The sequence below is a fragment of the Nycticebus coucang genome, chromosome 17 (assembly GCF_027406575.1).
Source record: "Nycticebus coucang isolate mNycCou1 chromosome 17, mNycCou1.pri, whole genome shotgun sequence".
NCBI lineage: Eukaryota > Metazoa > Chordata > Mammalia > Primates > Lorisidae > Nycticebus > Nycticebus coucang.
In genome coordinates this window covers 12,025,997-12,043,766 of record NC_069796.1, presented here as the reverse complement: position 1 = coordinate 12,043,766, position 17,770 = coordinate 12,025,997, and the positions used below count along the sequence as shown (strand labels likewise).

The 17,770-nt window shown below is 41.9% G+C and overlaps 1 protein-coding gene across 5 annotated transcripts in view; it reads left to right on the top strand.

The window, feature by feature from the left end:
• The window catches only part of EPB41L4A (erythrocyte membrane protein band 4.1 like 4A), a 238,070-nt gene that overhangs the window by 68,255 nt on the left and 152,045 nt on the right, over positions 1 to 17,770 (top strand). For 4 of the 5 annotated variants that reach the window (XR_008375291.1, XM_053567384.1, XM_053567383.1 and 1 more), the window contains exon 2: positions 11,721 to 11,825. Coding sequence is in view for 4 of the 5 variants with exons in the window: in XM_053567384.1 (XP_053423359.1) it covers positions 11,721 to 11,825 (105 nt within the window). In the remaining variant the exon portion in view is untranslated. The remainder of the gene's footprint in view (positions 1 to 11,720; positions 11,826 to 17,770) is intronic. The other variant, XM_053567382.1, reaches the window with a different exon arrangement.

Here is a 17,770-nt window from a genome sequence, read left to right as displayed (position 1 = left end):
CATCATAAAACCCACGCGTTCAGGAGAAGCCCGTAATATGTATGCGATGGCACGCGGATGAAAGACCATAGGAGACCACAGCCTTCTCCTCCCACTTTCCCACACAGCTTTGTCCCCTCACTGATCTCCGAAGAAAGGACAAAAAGACTGAGGATTAGCCAGGTGGGGAGGAGGGACTGTGGGACCAAGATGCGGAGGGACCAGGAGGCTCCAATGGGTGCAAGAGTGAGCAAGGCCCAGGGCTGTGAGGGCCCTTGAATAGGAGAGGATGAGAGATTTTATTAACTGTTCATGTCAAGATAATTTCAAATACAGAAGAACTACAAGAATAATACGAAGACCTCTGTACATCCAAGGCTCCTGCTCCCCAGGGCTGCAGCCTGGTACTGGAATGCAGCATGTTTTAACAGGACGGCAGAGCAGTAGGTGGATGACAGGAGAGCCAGCAAAGCTTCGTCTGTGTTTACAGCTGCTCCCCAGCACTCACCCCAGCCCTGAGCTTTTTCTATCACATGAGGGGTGGCATTAGATCCTCACGGGAATGTGAGCCCTACTGTAAATGCACATGGGGGGGATCTAGCTTGCCTGCTCCTTACGGGAATCTAACTGGGAATCTAATCTGATGATCTGAGGTGGAGCTGGGGCGGAGATGCCGAGAGGAGCAGCTGCAAATATGATTATGATTAGCAGAGAGGTTTGGCTGCTCAGAGACCATATTTCATTGTACCTTACAACATAATCATAATAGAAATAAAGTGCACAATAAATGTCATGTGTTTGGATCATCCTGGAAACCATCTTCCCCACTCCTGGTTTATGAAAAAATTGTCTTCCGTGAAACTGGTCTCTGGTGCCCAAAAGGCTGGGGACTGTTGCTAGAAGCCCTTCACTCATAGGTGCAGTTGTTAAAATAGGCTTTGTCAGTGTTTTTCTCTTATTGAACCATTTTTGAGTAAGTTGAAAACATGAGGCTGATATTCCCTGGATGGATCAGTGCGTGTCACCCCCACACAAGGTTTCTAATTCTGTCATTTCGTCCAGTCTTTACTAGTTGGCCTTTTATTGTAAGGAAGTGTTTTCTCTTCTAACTTATTTATTCATATATATGTTTTATTCATCTGGAATCATGGATTCCTCTTGGGTGACAATACGATACATTTATTCTCATGCTCTCTTTGTCCCAAGTGTGACTAGAGCAGTCCCTTCAGGCTAGCTCCTAGCTTTTGAAATGCTCTTTTGGAATGGCTCCATAATTATGTGAGCACTCCTTTCCTTTTTGGTATAAGAAGTTATTTCAGGTCATGTACTTGGTATCCCAGCCTTGGAATCATTCTGTTTTCCATGAAGATATGGAAGCTTTGTGTGGTCACTGCTGTTGATGTGGTGTTGTGCCGAAGCCCCGTGACCAGGGGGTCCCGTAACTAACAAGCTAGTCCCTTAACAAGTGAGTCCCATGACAAACAAGTGTCCCATAACAAGCTAGGGTGGAGATACCCAGGGACAAGTTTCACGGCATTCCAGAAACAAGGTGAGGGAAGGGCTATGGTGTGAGGGAGATTGAAAGTGGGTACAAAATATCTTTTAATTGGAAAACTTTGAGGCTTTTAATGTAATGTGTGTATTTTACCTGACTTGATTGAAACAGGAAGACAAGATTTACTTAATGTTTGGTGCGTGCTTTATTCTTTGTGGGGATCCATATATCTAGTCTGAGACTATTTGGGTTTTACCAATAAATAGTCTGGTTATCTACGGTTGTGTAGTTGTGGAACAAACTACCCACCACTTAGTGGCTTGAAACAGTAGCCATTTTATCAAATCCTGATTTGTAGGTCAGGACATTGGCGGGATAGTGTTTCTCCATGTGGCAGTGACTGGGAGCACTTATTGGATGGACTGGGCGGTTGGAGCAGTCTAGATCAGGGGTCCTCAAGCCTTTTAAACAGGAGGCCAATTCACTGTCCCTCAGACCATTGGAAGGCCGGACTATAGTTAAAAAAAACAAACAAACTATGAACGAATTCCTATGCACACTGCACATATCTTATTTTGAAGTAAAAACACAAAACGGGAACAAATACAATCACACCGCCTCACCACGGGCCGCAGTTTGAGGACCCCTGGTCTAGATGCTGAAAATCTCTCCTTTACAGGCCTGGTGCCTTTGCAGGGCATCTGAAAGATGGGCTGGGTTGAGCCCCACTTCTCATATATCCTCAAGGTCTCCCCACATTCTCTCTAGAAGAGTAGTTGGGCTTCTTACATGGGGGCCCAGGGCTCCAAGACACTGTGAGTAAAGCAGCCTTTTGTTTTAAAAGTGAGGCTGGAACTGCCTTAACATCTCTTACACAATACTGTACAGGTGAAAGCAGTCAAAGGCTGGCCAGAAGCAAGGAGACGGGAATAGACCCCACCTCTAAATGAGAAGAGGGTCCAAAAAATCTGTGGCAATCTTTACTGCGCCACGTCTTGAAAAAATTGAGCAGAAGGCGATAGGATTTTTAAAACTTTTTCTTAAATGTTCTATATAAAATAGAATGTTAACTTGCTTCGAGGATGAGTTTGTAATTGTTAAACGGCATATTTAAAGATTCTGAAATATCTTTTCATTTTTATAACATAAAGATTATATTAAACTCATTCAAATTAGAGTTTAAATGATTAAATCTGAAGTGAGGGAATATGTTTGTAAAGCACAGATCTTGGCTTAATACCTGCTCTCTTGCTCTGTAAGGCTATGAGCTTATGTTGTGAATAAAGAAGGTTATTAAGGAAATCTCAAAGATTTCATCTTAAGGATATATAACCCATTTTGTTTTTCCTCACAAAGTAAAAGACTGTGGTGTGCAAATGCCTTTTTTTGCCCCATATTTCTTTTTTTTTTTTTTTTTTTATTGTTGGGGATTCATTGAGGGTACAATAAGCCAGGTTACACTGATTGCAATTGTTAGGTAAAGTCCCTCTTGCAATCATGTCTTGCCCCCATAAAGTGTGACACACACCAAGGCCCCACCCACCTCCCTCCTTCCCTCTTTTGCCCCATATTTCAACACTGATTTCCCTCTCTGATTTGTAATGAGTAGGATGGACCAGGTGGGGTTTCTGTTTACTTGATGTGCCTCTTATATTGCCTATGGAACTGTTTTAGCACCAAAGGTTAATTTTCAAAACCTTTTTATTTTGAAATAAAACCAGGTTTGCTGAAGAGTTGTAAAGATTGAGTTCCTGAATACTCTTCACGCAACCTTTAAATAATAACTTTAAATAATCATGTGATAGTATATTTGTCAAAACCGGAGAATTAACGATGATACAGTGGTGGTGACTAAACTACAGATTATTTTTGGATTTCGGCAGTTTTTCCATAATGTCCTTTTCTGTTTTGAAATCCAAAATACCAGAGTGCATTTAGAAAGATGAATTTTTGAGGTTCATAGCATTCTTGAATTGGAAACGTTTTAAGGATATCCAAGGCAAATGAGAGAGATGAAAATTTGACTGTGATTCAGGCATTTATATTTATTAGGATTTAATTTTTTAATGCAAGTGAAGAAATCAAGGAATATGCTTTAAATTAGTCTTGAAAGTAGTTCCCTTCTATGGGAATTCTGATTTCTATTGTTAAAGAATGCTCTTATCTATTATTTAATCTCTAAGCTTCCTTGTGGTCTGATATTTTCCTTTTGGTTTTATTTTGTTACTGACAAGATTTTTGCGAGTTCCTGTTGTAAGAGAATTTGTAACAGGGAGAGGCACATGCTTGGTTAATGGCTATTATGCTGCACCGATTGTTTTCCTAGATCTCCCCTTCGCTGGTTCTGTAGCCATGGGCAAGTCAGTCATCTTTCTGATCTCAGTTTGCTCACTTGTAAGATGAGGCAGGGCTGGTTTACAAGGTTCTCCAGGCATGTAATAATGAAGAATATTGCCTGTTTTGCAACATGTGTTAAGAACATTCCTTTCTCTCTCTCTTTTTTTTTTTTTTTTTTTTTTGGAGACAGAGTCTCACTATGTCGCCCTCAGTAGAGTGCTATGGCGTCACAGCTCAGGGCAGCCTCAAACTCTTGGCCTTAAGTGATTCTCTTGCCTCAGCCTCCCAATTAGCTGGGACTACAGGCACCCTCCACAATGCCTGGCTATTTTTTTTGTTGTAGTTGTCATTGTTGTTTAGCAGGCCTGGGCTGGTTTCGAACGCGCCAGCCTTGGTGTATGTGGCTGGTGTCCTACCCACTAAGCTATGGGTGCTGAGCTGAGTCAGACTCTTACTCCATTGCCCTTGGTAGAGTACTGTGGTGAAGTCCCAGCTCACAGCAACCTCAAACTCTTGGGCTCAAGTGATCCTCTTGCCTTAGCCTCTCGAATAGCTGGGCCTACAGGTGCCCACCATGACACCTGGCCAGCTAATTTTTCTATTGTTTTAGTAGAGATGGGGTCTTGCTCTTTCTTGGGCTGGTCTCGAGAGCTCAACCAGTTCACCACCTCGGCCTCCCAGAGTGCTAGGATTGTAGGCGTGAGCCACTGTGCCCTGCCATCTTGACTCAGTTTTTAATAACTACATGAGAGTTTTCTTTCCCTGTTGCCCATCAGGAGGGTGAGGGAAACTTAACACTGGATGGTGGTTAATAGTTATGCCCTGAGAAAGAATACCCACCCACCCCTAAGCAGCTCTCGTGCCCCTGCTAGTAGGACTAAGCCAAAAAATTTAACATGACTGATGTTAACTTGGACTCTAATGGTGTTCCAAGTACCATATAAAGATATAGTGAATTTTTAAAGGCATAACTGGAAGTTTTTGCAGTGTTCATTTCTCTTTTCTGAAGGAGTAAGCTATTTGTCTCAAATGTAATAGTTATCATTTTGTGCAGCTGGCAAAAAACCTGTCTTTCTGGTTTGTAATGTCGAGTTAATCTGCAAAGGTGTTATTACTCATTTGAAGTATTCTTTGTTCTGGTTGAAAGCTGCACTGATGGTATTTTCGAGTAAACTTGTCCTACTTGGGAGTCCTCCTCGAAGATTATAAGCCTTTTGTAGGTCTGTTCCTTCTAGAATGTTGGTAGTATGTCAGCAATGTAAGTGATCTATCTGCTGAGAGTTAAGTGTCAAATCACTCTCAATCCAGAAATATGCCCTAGCCATTTATATATGCTCACTTTAAAAGTAAGTTAACATATCATTACCTTGAAATGAAGTGTTTTTGAGTAGTTGTAAAAAATAAGATGTTCCTTTATTTTTATTTTTTTTTTTCTTGTCTCATGTCCAGTCTTTCATTTTTCTGATGATGGAAAATCAAATTCCTATTGAACTTATTTAGAGATAGTTTTCCTTATGCAATGAAATATGTTTTATATGTAAACATTGAATGTAAACCCTCTTTTATTTTTTGATGTCTTATAAATTTCAAATATGAGATATTTATTCCTTATACCATCTGTAGAATATGTTGAGTCTATCGGGATTATACCACTGAAACAAATGTATATTTTTAAATTAAAAGTAAACCAAATAACTTTGGATATGCTGAAAGAATAAGATAAATGCATCCATCCATTTTTCTCTTTACTTTTATAAGACTGATCGTTCAGGAAAAATGGAAATCCTTGTAAGAAGATAGGAAGGAAAGATTATTATTCCTTAGTACTAACTCAATGAACTGTTAGAGAATTATTACTAGGGGTAAATTGTTGGATTGCATAGAAATGAAGTGGTGTGTGATTCTCAGCACCTGCTTTCCAAATGTCTAAACATCAGTAGAAAAGAGAACTGATACATGGCCTTCATAAAAGGCCTTCATAGACCTCAGAGACAGGCAAAAATAGGAAGTTTTAGGGTCAGTGAGAGAATAAGGTTCATAATGAGGTTGAGAAGCTAAGGATCGGTTTTATGGAGAAGGCGGCATTTGAACTGGATTTTGAAGGGTAAGGGACCAAGAGCAGGGCAGATATTCCAGATCATGGAACGGGTATCATGCAAGACCCAGGGAGAGCTCATGAAACCTGGGGTGGGAAGAACACTCTTTTCCTGATAATCTGTGATAGTACTTCACTCATTCTCGCAAAAGTCTCATTATTGGAGCGGCACCTGTGGCTCAAAGGAGTAGGGCGCCGGCCCCATATGCCAGAGGTGGCTGGTTCAAACCTAGCCCCGGCCAAAAACTGCAAAAAAAAAAAAAAAAAAAAAAAAAGTCTCATTAGTGGAGGTCCATTATCTAGGACGAAATTTCAATTTATTCTTCTAATTAAGAAAATTCGTGGTTATGTTGTTAAGTGCTGTAGTTGTTGTTATATCTTATTTTGTGGCATCTTGATGAATTTCCCACTTTAGCAGAGATTTCTTCTAGAAATGGCCAGGAAATTAAAAACTACCATGTTGTTAAATATAATCCTATTTCTTTTTTGAAATAGGATTCCTTCTTTTCCTTCTTTTTTTCAGTATTGCCAAATACTGAAAAGAAGGAAAGTTAAGAATCAAACTCTCCTTAAATTTCAAACTTAACGGTGTGACTTAGAAATGGAGCTCTGGGTTCAGTGCTGAGGACTGGGCTGGTGGGCCCGGGGTGTGTGGCCTCCACCCTGGTGTGTTAACTCTGTGATAGATCTACCTGCTCAAAGGGCTGGAGAGGAATTCAGGTTAAAAAGCTATCACATAACTTTTGGAAGGTGATGGGGAGTGTTATTGTTTATGTATAAAAATGGTCAACAGATTGACAGCTTACCACCATAGTCCTATCTTTTTTCTTTTCATTGCTTTACTTAATAACTCTGGTGTATATGCCAAGTTTCCCCCAAAACAGGTGCCTCCATGAGCAAATAAGGGTAATGACTAATTTCTATTCAGTACGCTTTTTCTTTCTAAGCTTGTTTTTATGCAGGTAATAAATGTGCCTGGTAACTAGTCAAGGCCCAAAGGAACTTCTGATGAAAACCATCCCTCTCCCCCATCTCACTTTCCAGAGACTACCTTTTAGAAGTTTATTGTCACTCAGAGCCCTGGGGCATCTCTAGGGTTCTATAGGTGGGTGAAAGACTTCCCCTGTAACACTTCTTTGTAGGGTGTTCTGGATGCAGCCTCCTCTCTCCTGGCACTTGTTAGTATACTTTTCCATCTTCTAGAGACTAATCATTTGCTGGCATGTAATAGGTGCTCATACCTGAATGAATGAAGTCACATGTTTCCCAGTATCCTTCTGGTACTTGTCCTTTCTTTCCATAATAAATTCTGGAGCTGATTTCGTTCCTGGCCTACTATACTTGAGTTTCCACTTTGGTTCTCATATAAGTGCTCTATCAGTTCTTAATTTCTTTATTCATAGACGATTTCTTATGACCTGAAGGCTTTATACCGTAACTGCCCAATATAGGCCCACAGGCAATCTCTATGAAGAACGCACACGAAGAATGAAATTATCCAGAAGTAAGAGGACAGAAGCCATAACACCAAATACAAATTCGGGGAAGGATTATTGGAAGGACTAGCAGAGGATTAGGGCAGGACTAGCAGAAATAGGAGCTGGGATATATACCCCGCCCCCAGGAGCAATTTACCACTGACGTCCGTGCTTTCTGAGTCTTGTCAGAAAGTATTATAGTATGACAGATGAGAAGTTAAGCGGTTTCCCTGCGCATGTTTGCTTGAAGGTGTGGCAGAAATACAGCATTTCTGAGACCCACCTGGCCCTGCTCCAGGTATATATGTGGACACACCTGTGCTATTCAGAAACTGTAGAAGGAATCGTGAACCATCACATTTTTCCTAGGTCAGCGCTGAATTCATTGCGTAACAAGGGCTGCTTTCCTTGTGGTTTCTCTATAAAGGTTAGAGAAATTATATTAAAAGATAATATTTATAAAGTAAAATTATAAATAGATCAGCACTAGAATCTACAGAAATGCAAAACTGTCATGGAGTTCAGTAGTCTATGTTCTGGTAGTTTTGGAAGGATAGTTTTGGAAAATTGCTAAAGGTGCTGATTTCCTCCTGTGCATGAAGTTTTTTGCTGTTTTTCTAACCTTGCTCTTTTTGATATTCTTCGTGAGTAGAGTATTAGGTCCTTTTCATGCTTTAGAAATCATATGTATGAAAAAGCCCTATCATTTCTAGTGAATGTAGAGGCATAAAAATAATTTTGATAAAGCCAGGCTTGATTTACATGTTAAAGAATCTTAAACATTTTTTTTTTTTGTAGAGACAGAGTCTCACTTTATGGCCCTCGGTAGAGAGCCGTGGCCTCACACAGCTCACAGCAACCTCCAACTCCTGGGCTTAAGCGATTCTCTTGCCTCAGCCTCCCGAGTAGCTGGGACTACAGGAGCCCGCCACAACGCCCGGCTATTTTTTGGTTGCAGTTTGGCCGGGCCGGGTTTGAACCCGTCACCCTCCGTATATGGGGCCGGCGCCCTACCGACTGAGCCATAGGCGCCGCCCAAAGAATCCTAAACATTTTATTGCCATTATTTTGGGCATCATTTTTCCTCTTTTGTTCACAGACCACTTGTTTACCCATTTGGGATAGAAGAATTAGGTGGAGTTGTGGGGCTCTACCTGCTCCTATTCTGACCTTTCCGGTCTGTGCCTAGGTAGAGGAGAAGGGACTCTTAAGGAAGGTTACATTAAGATGGACCACTAGCCTCCAATGCCAGCATTCCAGAAATATTTTGAAGTGGCAGGAAAGATGTGTGTGCATTTTCTACAGTAGGCTGAAAAATAAGAAAATTTGATCTTAATGGGCCATCAATTATAAGAAAAAAATCATGAAAGGCAAACGGGAAACCATTGCAGGTAAAAATCATAACTAGCCCAAACACGGGCAGGGGAGCTGTGAAAGGTGGTGGTGATGATGGATGGACTATTCCAAGCTTAGTGGCTGTGGATATGTGGGGGTCAGAAGAAACCCCAGGTCGCCATCAGGGTCAGGTCTTTGGAGATACTCAGTGTCTCTTCAATAAATTCTTTTTGTAGATACATAGCCAGAGTTTGCTTTAAGAACACTTGCTTGATACAGTTACATGAAGGATGCACTTACAAATGCTTTTTGTATTTATGATGATATTTTCAGTATCCTGTTGGACCCAATTTTCTACACTGTCACTCAGGACTTTTACTTGGGGCATGGCTTGTGGGTCAAACATATAGTATATTCACTTCTTCTAGGGGACAGGGAAAGGGAGGTGGTGGATTGCTGGCTATTCCTACTGAGGAACTCAATAATGCTGGAAAATCTGGCTCGGAAATTAGTCCCTCCTACTGTTTTTTGTAGCTAACTGCTCCTCTGGATGCCTCTGCTATTGGGCACCCCATTGCTGCTGGGAGCTGGTGCTATGAATGAATCCTAACCCTTCCTTCTTTGTATCACTTGCTCAGAAGTCAAGGCCTTGGCTGAAGTCACGTCATGCACCTGTGGTCTAGCTGTCAGGTGTTGGGGAGTCAGGTTCCTGCCTTCACCAAGACCCATGCAATAGGGGATTCTTTCTGAATAGGGAGAAGGTTTGTTATGTACCCAGAACAAAATGACACTTTCTCTCCAGAATATTTGACCTTAGAAGCTTTTAATGTAATTGATACATGAAAGGACAAATATTGTATAATCATCTGATTACCAGAAAGTTGATAACATTATCACTCATTTTTTTTTTTTTTTTTTTTTTTTTTTTAGAGACAGAGTCTCAAGCTGTCGCCCTGGGTAGAGTGCCGTGGCATCACAGCTCACAGCAACCTCCAACTCTTGGGCTCATAGATTCTCTTGTCTCAGCCTCCCAAGTAGCTGGGACTACAGGAGCCTGCCACAATGCCCAGCTATTTTTTTCTTTTTTTTTTTTTTTGGTTGTAGTTGTCATCGTCATTTGGCAGGCCTGGGCTGGATTGAAACCGCGCCAGCTCCAGTGTATGTGGCTGGCGCCCTAGCCGCTTGAACTACAGGTGCCAAACCTATCACTCATTCTTGATTAAAAAGCAAAACAAAATTAAAAAGACCAAATAAAGCAGAATAGAAGGGCACTTATTTTGGCTATACAGTACCAGTTATATTTAGTGGGAACATTTTAGAAGCAATTCCGTTAAAACCAGGGAGAAGATAAGGATGCATGTCCTCACAATTACCAGTTATCCTTTTATTAGGTTCTGGCCAATGAAGTAAGAAAATAGAAGAAAATGGGAGCAGGGCTTTGAAAAGGAAGGACTAGAACTCCTACCCCCAATGCCAAGAAATGCAGTGGCCTGGCAAACACGTGAAAGAGTGTGTGCTTTTATTAGTGTCAGGAGATTGTAAATTGAAACAATTCTCCCCCTACCTTTTTTTTCTTTTCAATCAGATTGGAAGAAATTGTGGGCAAGGAGGTGGGGAAACATACACTGTTTTGAATGAATGGTGATGGTCACTTTGGTAGTGCCCTCTGTAATTGTAAGAGTACATATCCTTCACGTGAGTATTTTACATGCCAGATTTTTATCCCAGAGAAATGCACAGGTAAATGAGCACAGAGAGACATCTATCGATGTGGCGTTGTGATTATGGAGAAAAATGCCTGCCAACCTAAAGGTCCATTATGGAAGGCTTTTAGCTTATAAATAAATTATTTATTGATTTTGAAAAAGGGACCAATGAAATTGAATGAAAGGAATGAATTACTTTAACCAAAGTAATTCAGAGGAGAACAAAATACCTATAGGGTTTGTAACAGAAATTGGTTTCTCCCTTTGGAGACTTTGATCACTTCAGACCAGCCATTTTATTCCCTGAGGTTAACAGTCCATTTCCAAGAGCGCCACGGCCTTCTGAAAGCGGTGCAGGGTCCACACCTGGGGTGGGGGTGGGAGGAGGGAGGGGCGCACAGTGGCCAGTGGTTGAGGAAGTTGCAGCGGAACAAAAGCCCTGCCTCATTACCACAGTGTGTAACTTCTTGGGAACTACTTTTGTTACACTATTACACCTGTCAGCAACAAATGTCTGTGTCTGTACTATGATATCGAAATGGATTATTTTCAAGATTAATGAGAAATGTGGAGTGGTGTTTGCTGATGAAGTGTTTCTTATATGTATGAATAATTGATACTTAATAGGTTAGATGATAAGTGCATTCTTTAAATTAAGATTCTTCTGTCAAGGGCACGGAGACGAGAGGGATTAGCTTTTTAGATATGTATCAACATTTAAAAAGCAGCCAAGAGAAATGTTTTCTTTGTGTCTGTGCTTATGTGAAAGAGAAAAAGGAAAATACCTGTACCAGGGCTTTTCAGAACATTAGCTTTAGCAGTTTTATTCTATGGGTGTATTATTTGAAGTTTGAAAATAAAAGCTTTGATTATTGTTATTTTAATTTTCTGTATCTTTTCTTTTAGTTGTGAGACTAATGCTGTTGGTGACATTTGCTTCTTAAAATGACACAATGGTGGGACTTTTTTAATCAAGTTTTTTTGTCTGTATTTAGTAGATTCTCTTATGAGAGATTATCTTCATGAAGAGAATTTTGTTTTGAAAATACACATAATTTCTAGTTCTGGAAGAAAGGAAGCATATGTTTAAAACCTACTGCCATTTAAAAATTATTTTCCTAAGCAATTTTTAAAGTAGATTTAAAAAAGCAAATGTAAAAAGACATCCTTGGTCTGGTAAAATTGCTCCATCATGAGCAAAGCTAATGAAGGATGAGAACCATGATTAAGTCCCAGAGACAATGACAGGACACCTTGTTTAAAAAAAAAAATAAAACTATGAATTATTTTTTCAGAAGTCAACGAAAGGTTCCGTTGTCCTTGACCACGTATTCCGTCACATAAACCTTGTGGAGATAGATTATTTCGGGCTGCGGTACTGTGACAGAAGCCATCAGACGGTGAGTTCCGTGACTTCGTGTTAACGTTTTTCTGGTTATAAATTTCATTCCACCTTTCCTAATGTGGTTTTAGGTGGGTTAGGTTCTTTGTAACTGAAAATGACTTTGAAAACCTCAGACAAGTTTTCCGCTTCTGATTGCTTTGTATTTTTTCCTCTTCTGCTGAAAGCCTGTGGAGTGGCGGGATTCCCTACTCCTCCGGGTGTGTACCGTCTTGCAGAGGCTTATGTGGGTTCCAGTTTTGCGACCACAATGTCGGGAGTGCTCTCCCTTTGTGGTGGCAGCAAGATGGAATATGTCACTCACTACGTGGTAGGGGACAAGTGGCTGTTCTCTTAAAGTGGTAGGTATTGTTGCCTTTTAAGAAAGGCAATGGTTAAAGAGAAGAAAGACATACAGAATAAAAACATAGTATTTATCTCCCATCTAAGTTTTAAAGGTGGAATGAGCAGTTACAAAAAAAAAAAAAAAGAAATTTTCATTCATGAGCTTGGTGGAGTAGGAGCAGTAAAGGCAGCCTGGCTTCTGATTCTGATGTCAGTTGTTCACGAGGGTTAACTCAGAATAACTTCCTGTCTGGTTTGGGGGCAGAGAGTTTTTAAGAAATTCTCCACAGTGGAAAAACTTTGCAGGTGATAGTTTTGTAGGAAGAAAGGATACCCATTAATGAGACTTTTGGCTGCTCTAAGAAAGGTCTTCACCTCACAGAGACACAGCCTTGTTATGCAAAATTCTCCTATGCTTACCTTAAAAATACCACATTTGGGCTCGGTGTCTGTGGCTCAAGCAGCTAAGGCACCAGCCACATACATCTGAACTGGAGGGTTCGAATCCAGCCCGGGACCACTGAACAACAATGACGGCTGCAACCAAAAATTAGCCGGGTGTTGTGGCGGGCACCTGTAGTGCTGGCTACTTGGGAGGCAGAGGCAGGAGAATCGCTTGAGCCCAGGAGTTGGAGGTTGCTGTGAGCTGTGATGCCACGTCACTCTACCCAGGGCAACAGCTTGAGGCTCTGTCTCAAAACAACAACAACAAAACAAACCGAATTTGACTTGCCTTTTATTTTCCATCCATTCAGTTGCTGTAGATATAAAGATTTTCTCCTCTTCCTTCATGGGTTCTCCTGGCCTCCGCCAGGCCACTCAGGGTCCATTCAGTGATGTGATTTTCTGAGTGGTATTTCTGTGCACTGGCCCCAGAATGTCCCAGGATGAAAAGACGCAGGCAAATGGAACGCTGTTGATGGTGATAACTCATGGTTTTTCTTTACTTTTATAACTTGTGTTTCACAGGAGGGTTTCACAAGACAAGAGTAAAAAATTTGAGCTTTCCATGGGAAGGGATGACTTTCTAAAGGCTCTTGGACATTAATGCGTACCGCAAAGAATGGGAATGGACTTCTTCAGGAGTTCATTGAACTCTATCTTGCAGAGGCCACAATTAAATATAGCAGAACCGAAAAATCTATACTGAAAGAATAAATTGTGGGTGGCGCCTATGGCTCAAAGGGGCCCCATATGCTTGAGGCGGCGGGTTCAAAGCCAAAAACTGCAAAAAAAAAAAAAAATATATATATATAGATAAAAATAAAAATAAATAAATTGAAGGCAATAGAAGATACTTTATATTACATTCACTTTCGAAGTAATATTTTTTCTAGCAGAGGAAACTGTGGTTTCCTGATATTATCTAGTATGTTGGACCTTGCTGGAAACCTCGTTTTGCAGGAGTTATACATGTATAGACCTTCTGGTCTCCTTTTCTCCTTTTTTTTACTTCACCAAGGTAAGGCAATCAAGAGAATTTCGAAACAGTGGCCTCTATTGTTGCAAAAGAATTAGCGGTTCACATTGATTGAAAGTTTTGTAGGGTTTATATTAAGACCGATATTTTTTCTTCTTATCTTTACTTCTAAGGTTTGGCATTTGTGCTAACATAGACTATTGTTTATAATATAGGTTTTAAGTGAAAATAAAATTAAAAAGAAAACTCTCAAGTCGTATTGTTTTGACATGGTAAGAATATCAGGTGTGTAAATGAAGAAAGTAGGTTTTCGGAATTGCTTTGTGACTTTGTTCTTTCTTGCTAGTGAGCTCAGATAAAACATGATTTGCAGAGGTTGCCTGGTCTTTGCACGTTCAAATGTATTGTCTGATCCCTTTTAGTTGTAGGAGGTGGTGAGAATAAGGCAGACCCCTTAGGTCAACTTGGGGGGCATATAAGAAAAAAAGTGGTAGTAAATTAAAAAAAAAAAAAAAAAAGAAAAGAAGTGGTAGATCTGGAGGTAAAAGGGAAGAAAGAGACTAGGAAAGAGAAGATGCCCCCATCCGTGAGAAGCCCTAGGCTTTCCCTCCCCGCCCCCTCCATGCCTTGGTTATGGATCATCCTTAGGGCCAGGCTGGAACTCTGGCTGAGGCTGGAGGGGACTCGCCCAGCCGCCTGCCCCACTGCTCTTCAGCAGCACAATATAAGCATGAGAGTGGGACTGGCAGTGGCTGAAGGTGAAAGGTGTCACGGAGGGCTTTGTGCCATCTCTTGGATTAGTTTGTGTTGCACGAGAAGATAGGCAGCTACCCTGGAGAACAGGAGAGCAATGTGCCTGCTGAGCCTGTTTGCAGGACGGATGGGCCTCGTGCCAGGGTATTCCGTGCCCATCCTGGAGAACCAGGCAAACCGAGAAGCCCAGAACTCATCATTTATCATCAGCAGCACCCCCGTCTCATCATCACCCCCTCATCAGAGCACTGGTGGTCCGACTAGATACATTTTTCATAGGTTATCACATGCTCAGAGCAACCCTACAAAGTAAGTATTGTCTTGCCATGACAGCTGACGAGACACCAGCTGAGAAGGTTAAAGCCCCTTTCCCAAGGTCACATAATGAGCATGTTATTACTGTGGGGATTCAAACCCAAGTCTGCACATCTCCAGCACCTTTCAGCCACTGTGATCTCCTGATGAGGTGGTTTTGCAGACTTGAGTTACGAATGAATTTTGTTTCTAGGCAATTCACATACTTCACATTTGTTCAACATTTGTTGAACATTTTAAATCAGTAGATGTCTGACTGACCTTGTGATAAGAAGCCTTTATTGGAGCCCTCACGTTCTTGTGTGTCCCTGGGTCAGTCAGCAGGTTATTATCACATGCCCGATGTGTGCAAGGTATGTGAATGTGAGTTCTCAGGAATTCAGGGAAAGAGAATTTACTGCCTGGAACATTGCATGGCATTTTTTTTTTTTTTTTTTTTTAAAGCACAAATGTCATTAGCTATACATTTCATGAAATCAAGTCTGGAAAATTCATGTAACAAATGCATTGATTCAGGTGTTACCCATGTGTAAAGCATAACAGCTAGACAGAAATACACCTTGTTAAAGCAAACTGCGCTGTAAGGGGTGGAGTTGACTTGATTTGGGACACTTTGGGCACTGTAATTTCTTAACTGCAATTCTCAGGTAGGAGCTGTAAAAGAACCTCTCAGAAATAAAAACAGTTCTTCACCAGGGTGTGTTTATTAAGGTTGAATTAACACAATGGATGGGATGAAAGCTTTTTTTAAAAGCCAGCTTCTTGGCCAGGGATGGTGGCTCCTGCCTGTAACCCCAGCACTTTGGAAGTCTGAGGTGGAAAGATCACTTGAGATCAGGAGTTTGAGACCAGTCTGGGCAACATAGAAAGACCCCGTGTCTTCCAAAAACAAATTTCAAGGTACGCCACGGTGTTTTGTACTTGTAGTTCCTTTCCATAGAGATGAAGAGAAGGTGCTTGGCCCGGCATCCCACCTGTTCTCTGTTCTACTTTGACTTTGCTGTCCAGGGTCACTCTTACTCACATAGTCTATGTGAGGACGGAGGTCTCTTATATCAAGGCCTTGCTCAGCATACAGAAAGTTCCCCGCCTTGATTTGAGTGGGTGTGAGGCAGTCTGTTGTGGGGATTGTAAGAGCACCCTTGGGAGTCAGACCTGGGTTTAGCCACTCCTATCACTTATTAATTAGGAGTATTTACTATGGTCTTAAAGTACTGACTATTAGTGCAGAGGGGCAGCACTTAGAGATGTTCACTTCCCCAGTATGTCCCAGGATGATCTGTCACCAGTTTAGCTGCTACCCCTCCTCGTGGGGCCCCTCAGCCCCAGGGGGTGTCTTTGCTGTGCCTGGAAGGTGGTACCTTACACGGCAACAGGGATTTTCAGATGTGATGAAGAATCTTGAGATGGAGAGGTTGTGCTGGGTGATGCAGGTGACAGCAAGGACAATCAGGAGCAGGAAGAGAGGTGCTGGAAGAGAGGTGAGGCGGTGACTGCTGGAAGCAGAGGTCTGAGGAAAGCCATTAGGAGAAGGGGCCTCAGGAGCTCACTCAGCCCCCAGAAGCTGGAAAAGCCAGGAAGCAGATTTGCCCCGGAGCTCCAGAGGGGCGGCCCTGCTTGCACTTTGATTTTAGTTCAATGATTCCATGTTGGACTTTTGACCTCCAGAAGTGTAAGGCAATTCATTTCTGTTGCTTCATGCCACCCCCCATTTGTGGAAATTTGTTACAGCATTGGAAGGAATCTAATAATCACAGATATAGTGGGAAGAGTTTTATTCTGCCTGCTCGGGGGAGGAATGAGAGCTTTCTTGTTTGGGCTCTTCACGCTGAGCAGAACCCCAGAGCACCATCACTCTCCCTGGGTGATAATGTCAGACACCCACGACCGCAGGTGCTCACCTTCTGCATTGGTGGGGAGAGCTGCAGGTCCCTCCTTACGTGTCTGAGCATTAATTAGTAGCTGCTTCCAAAGAATTTCGGTTCTTTACTGGAGAGGGGTGGCCAGATCCATTACAGTGACAGGCGGAGACCTGAAATTGCAGCCACACAGACTTCTTCACTTTAAGGATGTGGTGAATTGAAATTAATTGGAGGTTGACAGGAACTTGAATCATCTTTTCAGCTCTCAGAAGTTATTATAAATGAATTGTGATTTGGAGGACAGATAGTGCCTCTGGAGTTACAAGATTGATTTGCGTCCTGTGTCTGTTCCTAACACAGGGTCAAGTCACTTAAAGCGTCTGCGTCTTGATATGCTTATCTCTAAATTGAGAGTAAAATCCTTTTTTCCCTCACTTTTCAGGATTGTTACAGGACCAGAAAAGAATGCATGAAAACTCTTTGTAAGGTGTGAAATGTGTAAAAGGCCTTTCCTGTTGAAATGGGGGGTGGAGAAAATATTGTTGGTGATATATATTTTCTAAAAAGTGCCTTCAGAGATTTTGGGGGATGCATTTTGTTGATACTGAGAGCAATAATAAATATAAATGTGATTTCCATACTACTTCTGATTTGAAAATGAGTTTTAACAGGGAAGGCACTTGACCGGGTGTCAAGGGTGCTTTGCTCTCCGCTCCGACTTGGGCCGTCCAGTTTGTCCTTGATCCAGGCTGTCTAGACTAACAAGGTGTATGTGGGTCTGTTACATCAGTGCTGTGGTTCAATTTCCAGAAGTTATAATCCTGTCTTATTTTAACATTACTGCTTGAGGCTCCTTTACAAATGACTCCTTCAAAGGCAGGAGTTATATATAATTAGAGCTTTTTTCAGAGTGTGGAAATCAGTGTGGCTTTGAGGATCAGGCAGCTGGATTTGCTACCCTTTACCTCAGAAGTCCCAGAAAGGGGGAAACCAAAGGGGCGCAGTTAAAGTCTGCATGTAGATTTCTTCCTCCCAGTGAGCTCTTTGCTTCTGGGGGAGTCAGAACAGTTAGGGGCTGCCCACCGTCTCGGCTACCCCAGCCCCGGGCCCACTTCATTGCTTCTTGCCAGCCGTTTTCTCCCCTGTCACCAGGCTGTCTGACTGGACCTGTCACCTCTAGGTCCTTTCTTCTGCATCGCTATTCTCCCCTCTCTAGTCCCTCCTCCCCATAGTATTGGGGGGCTGTTCAGGACTGTCTCATTGGTCAGT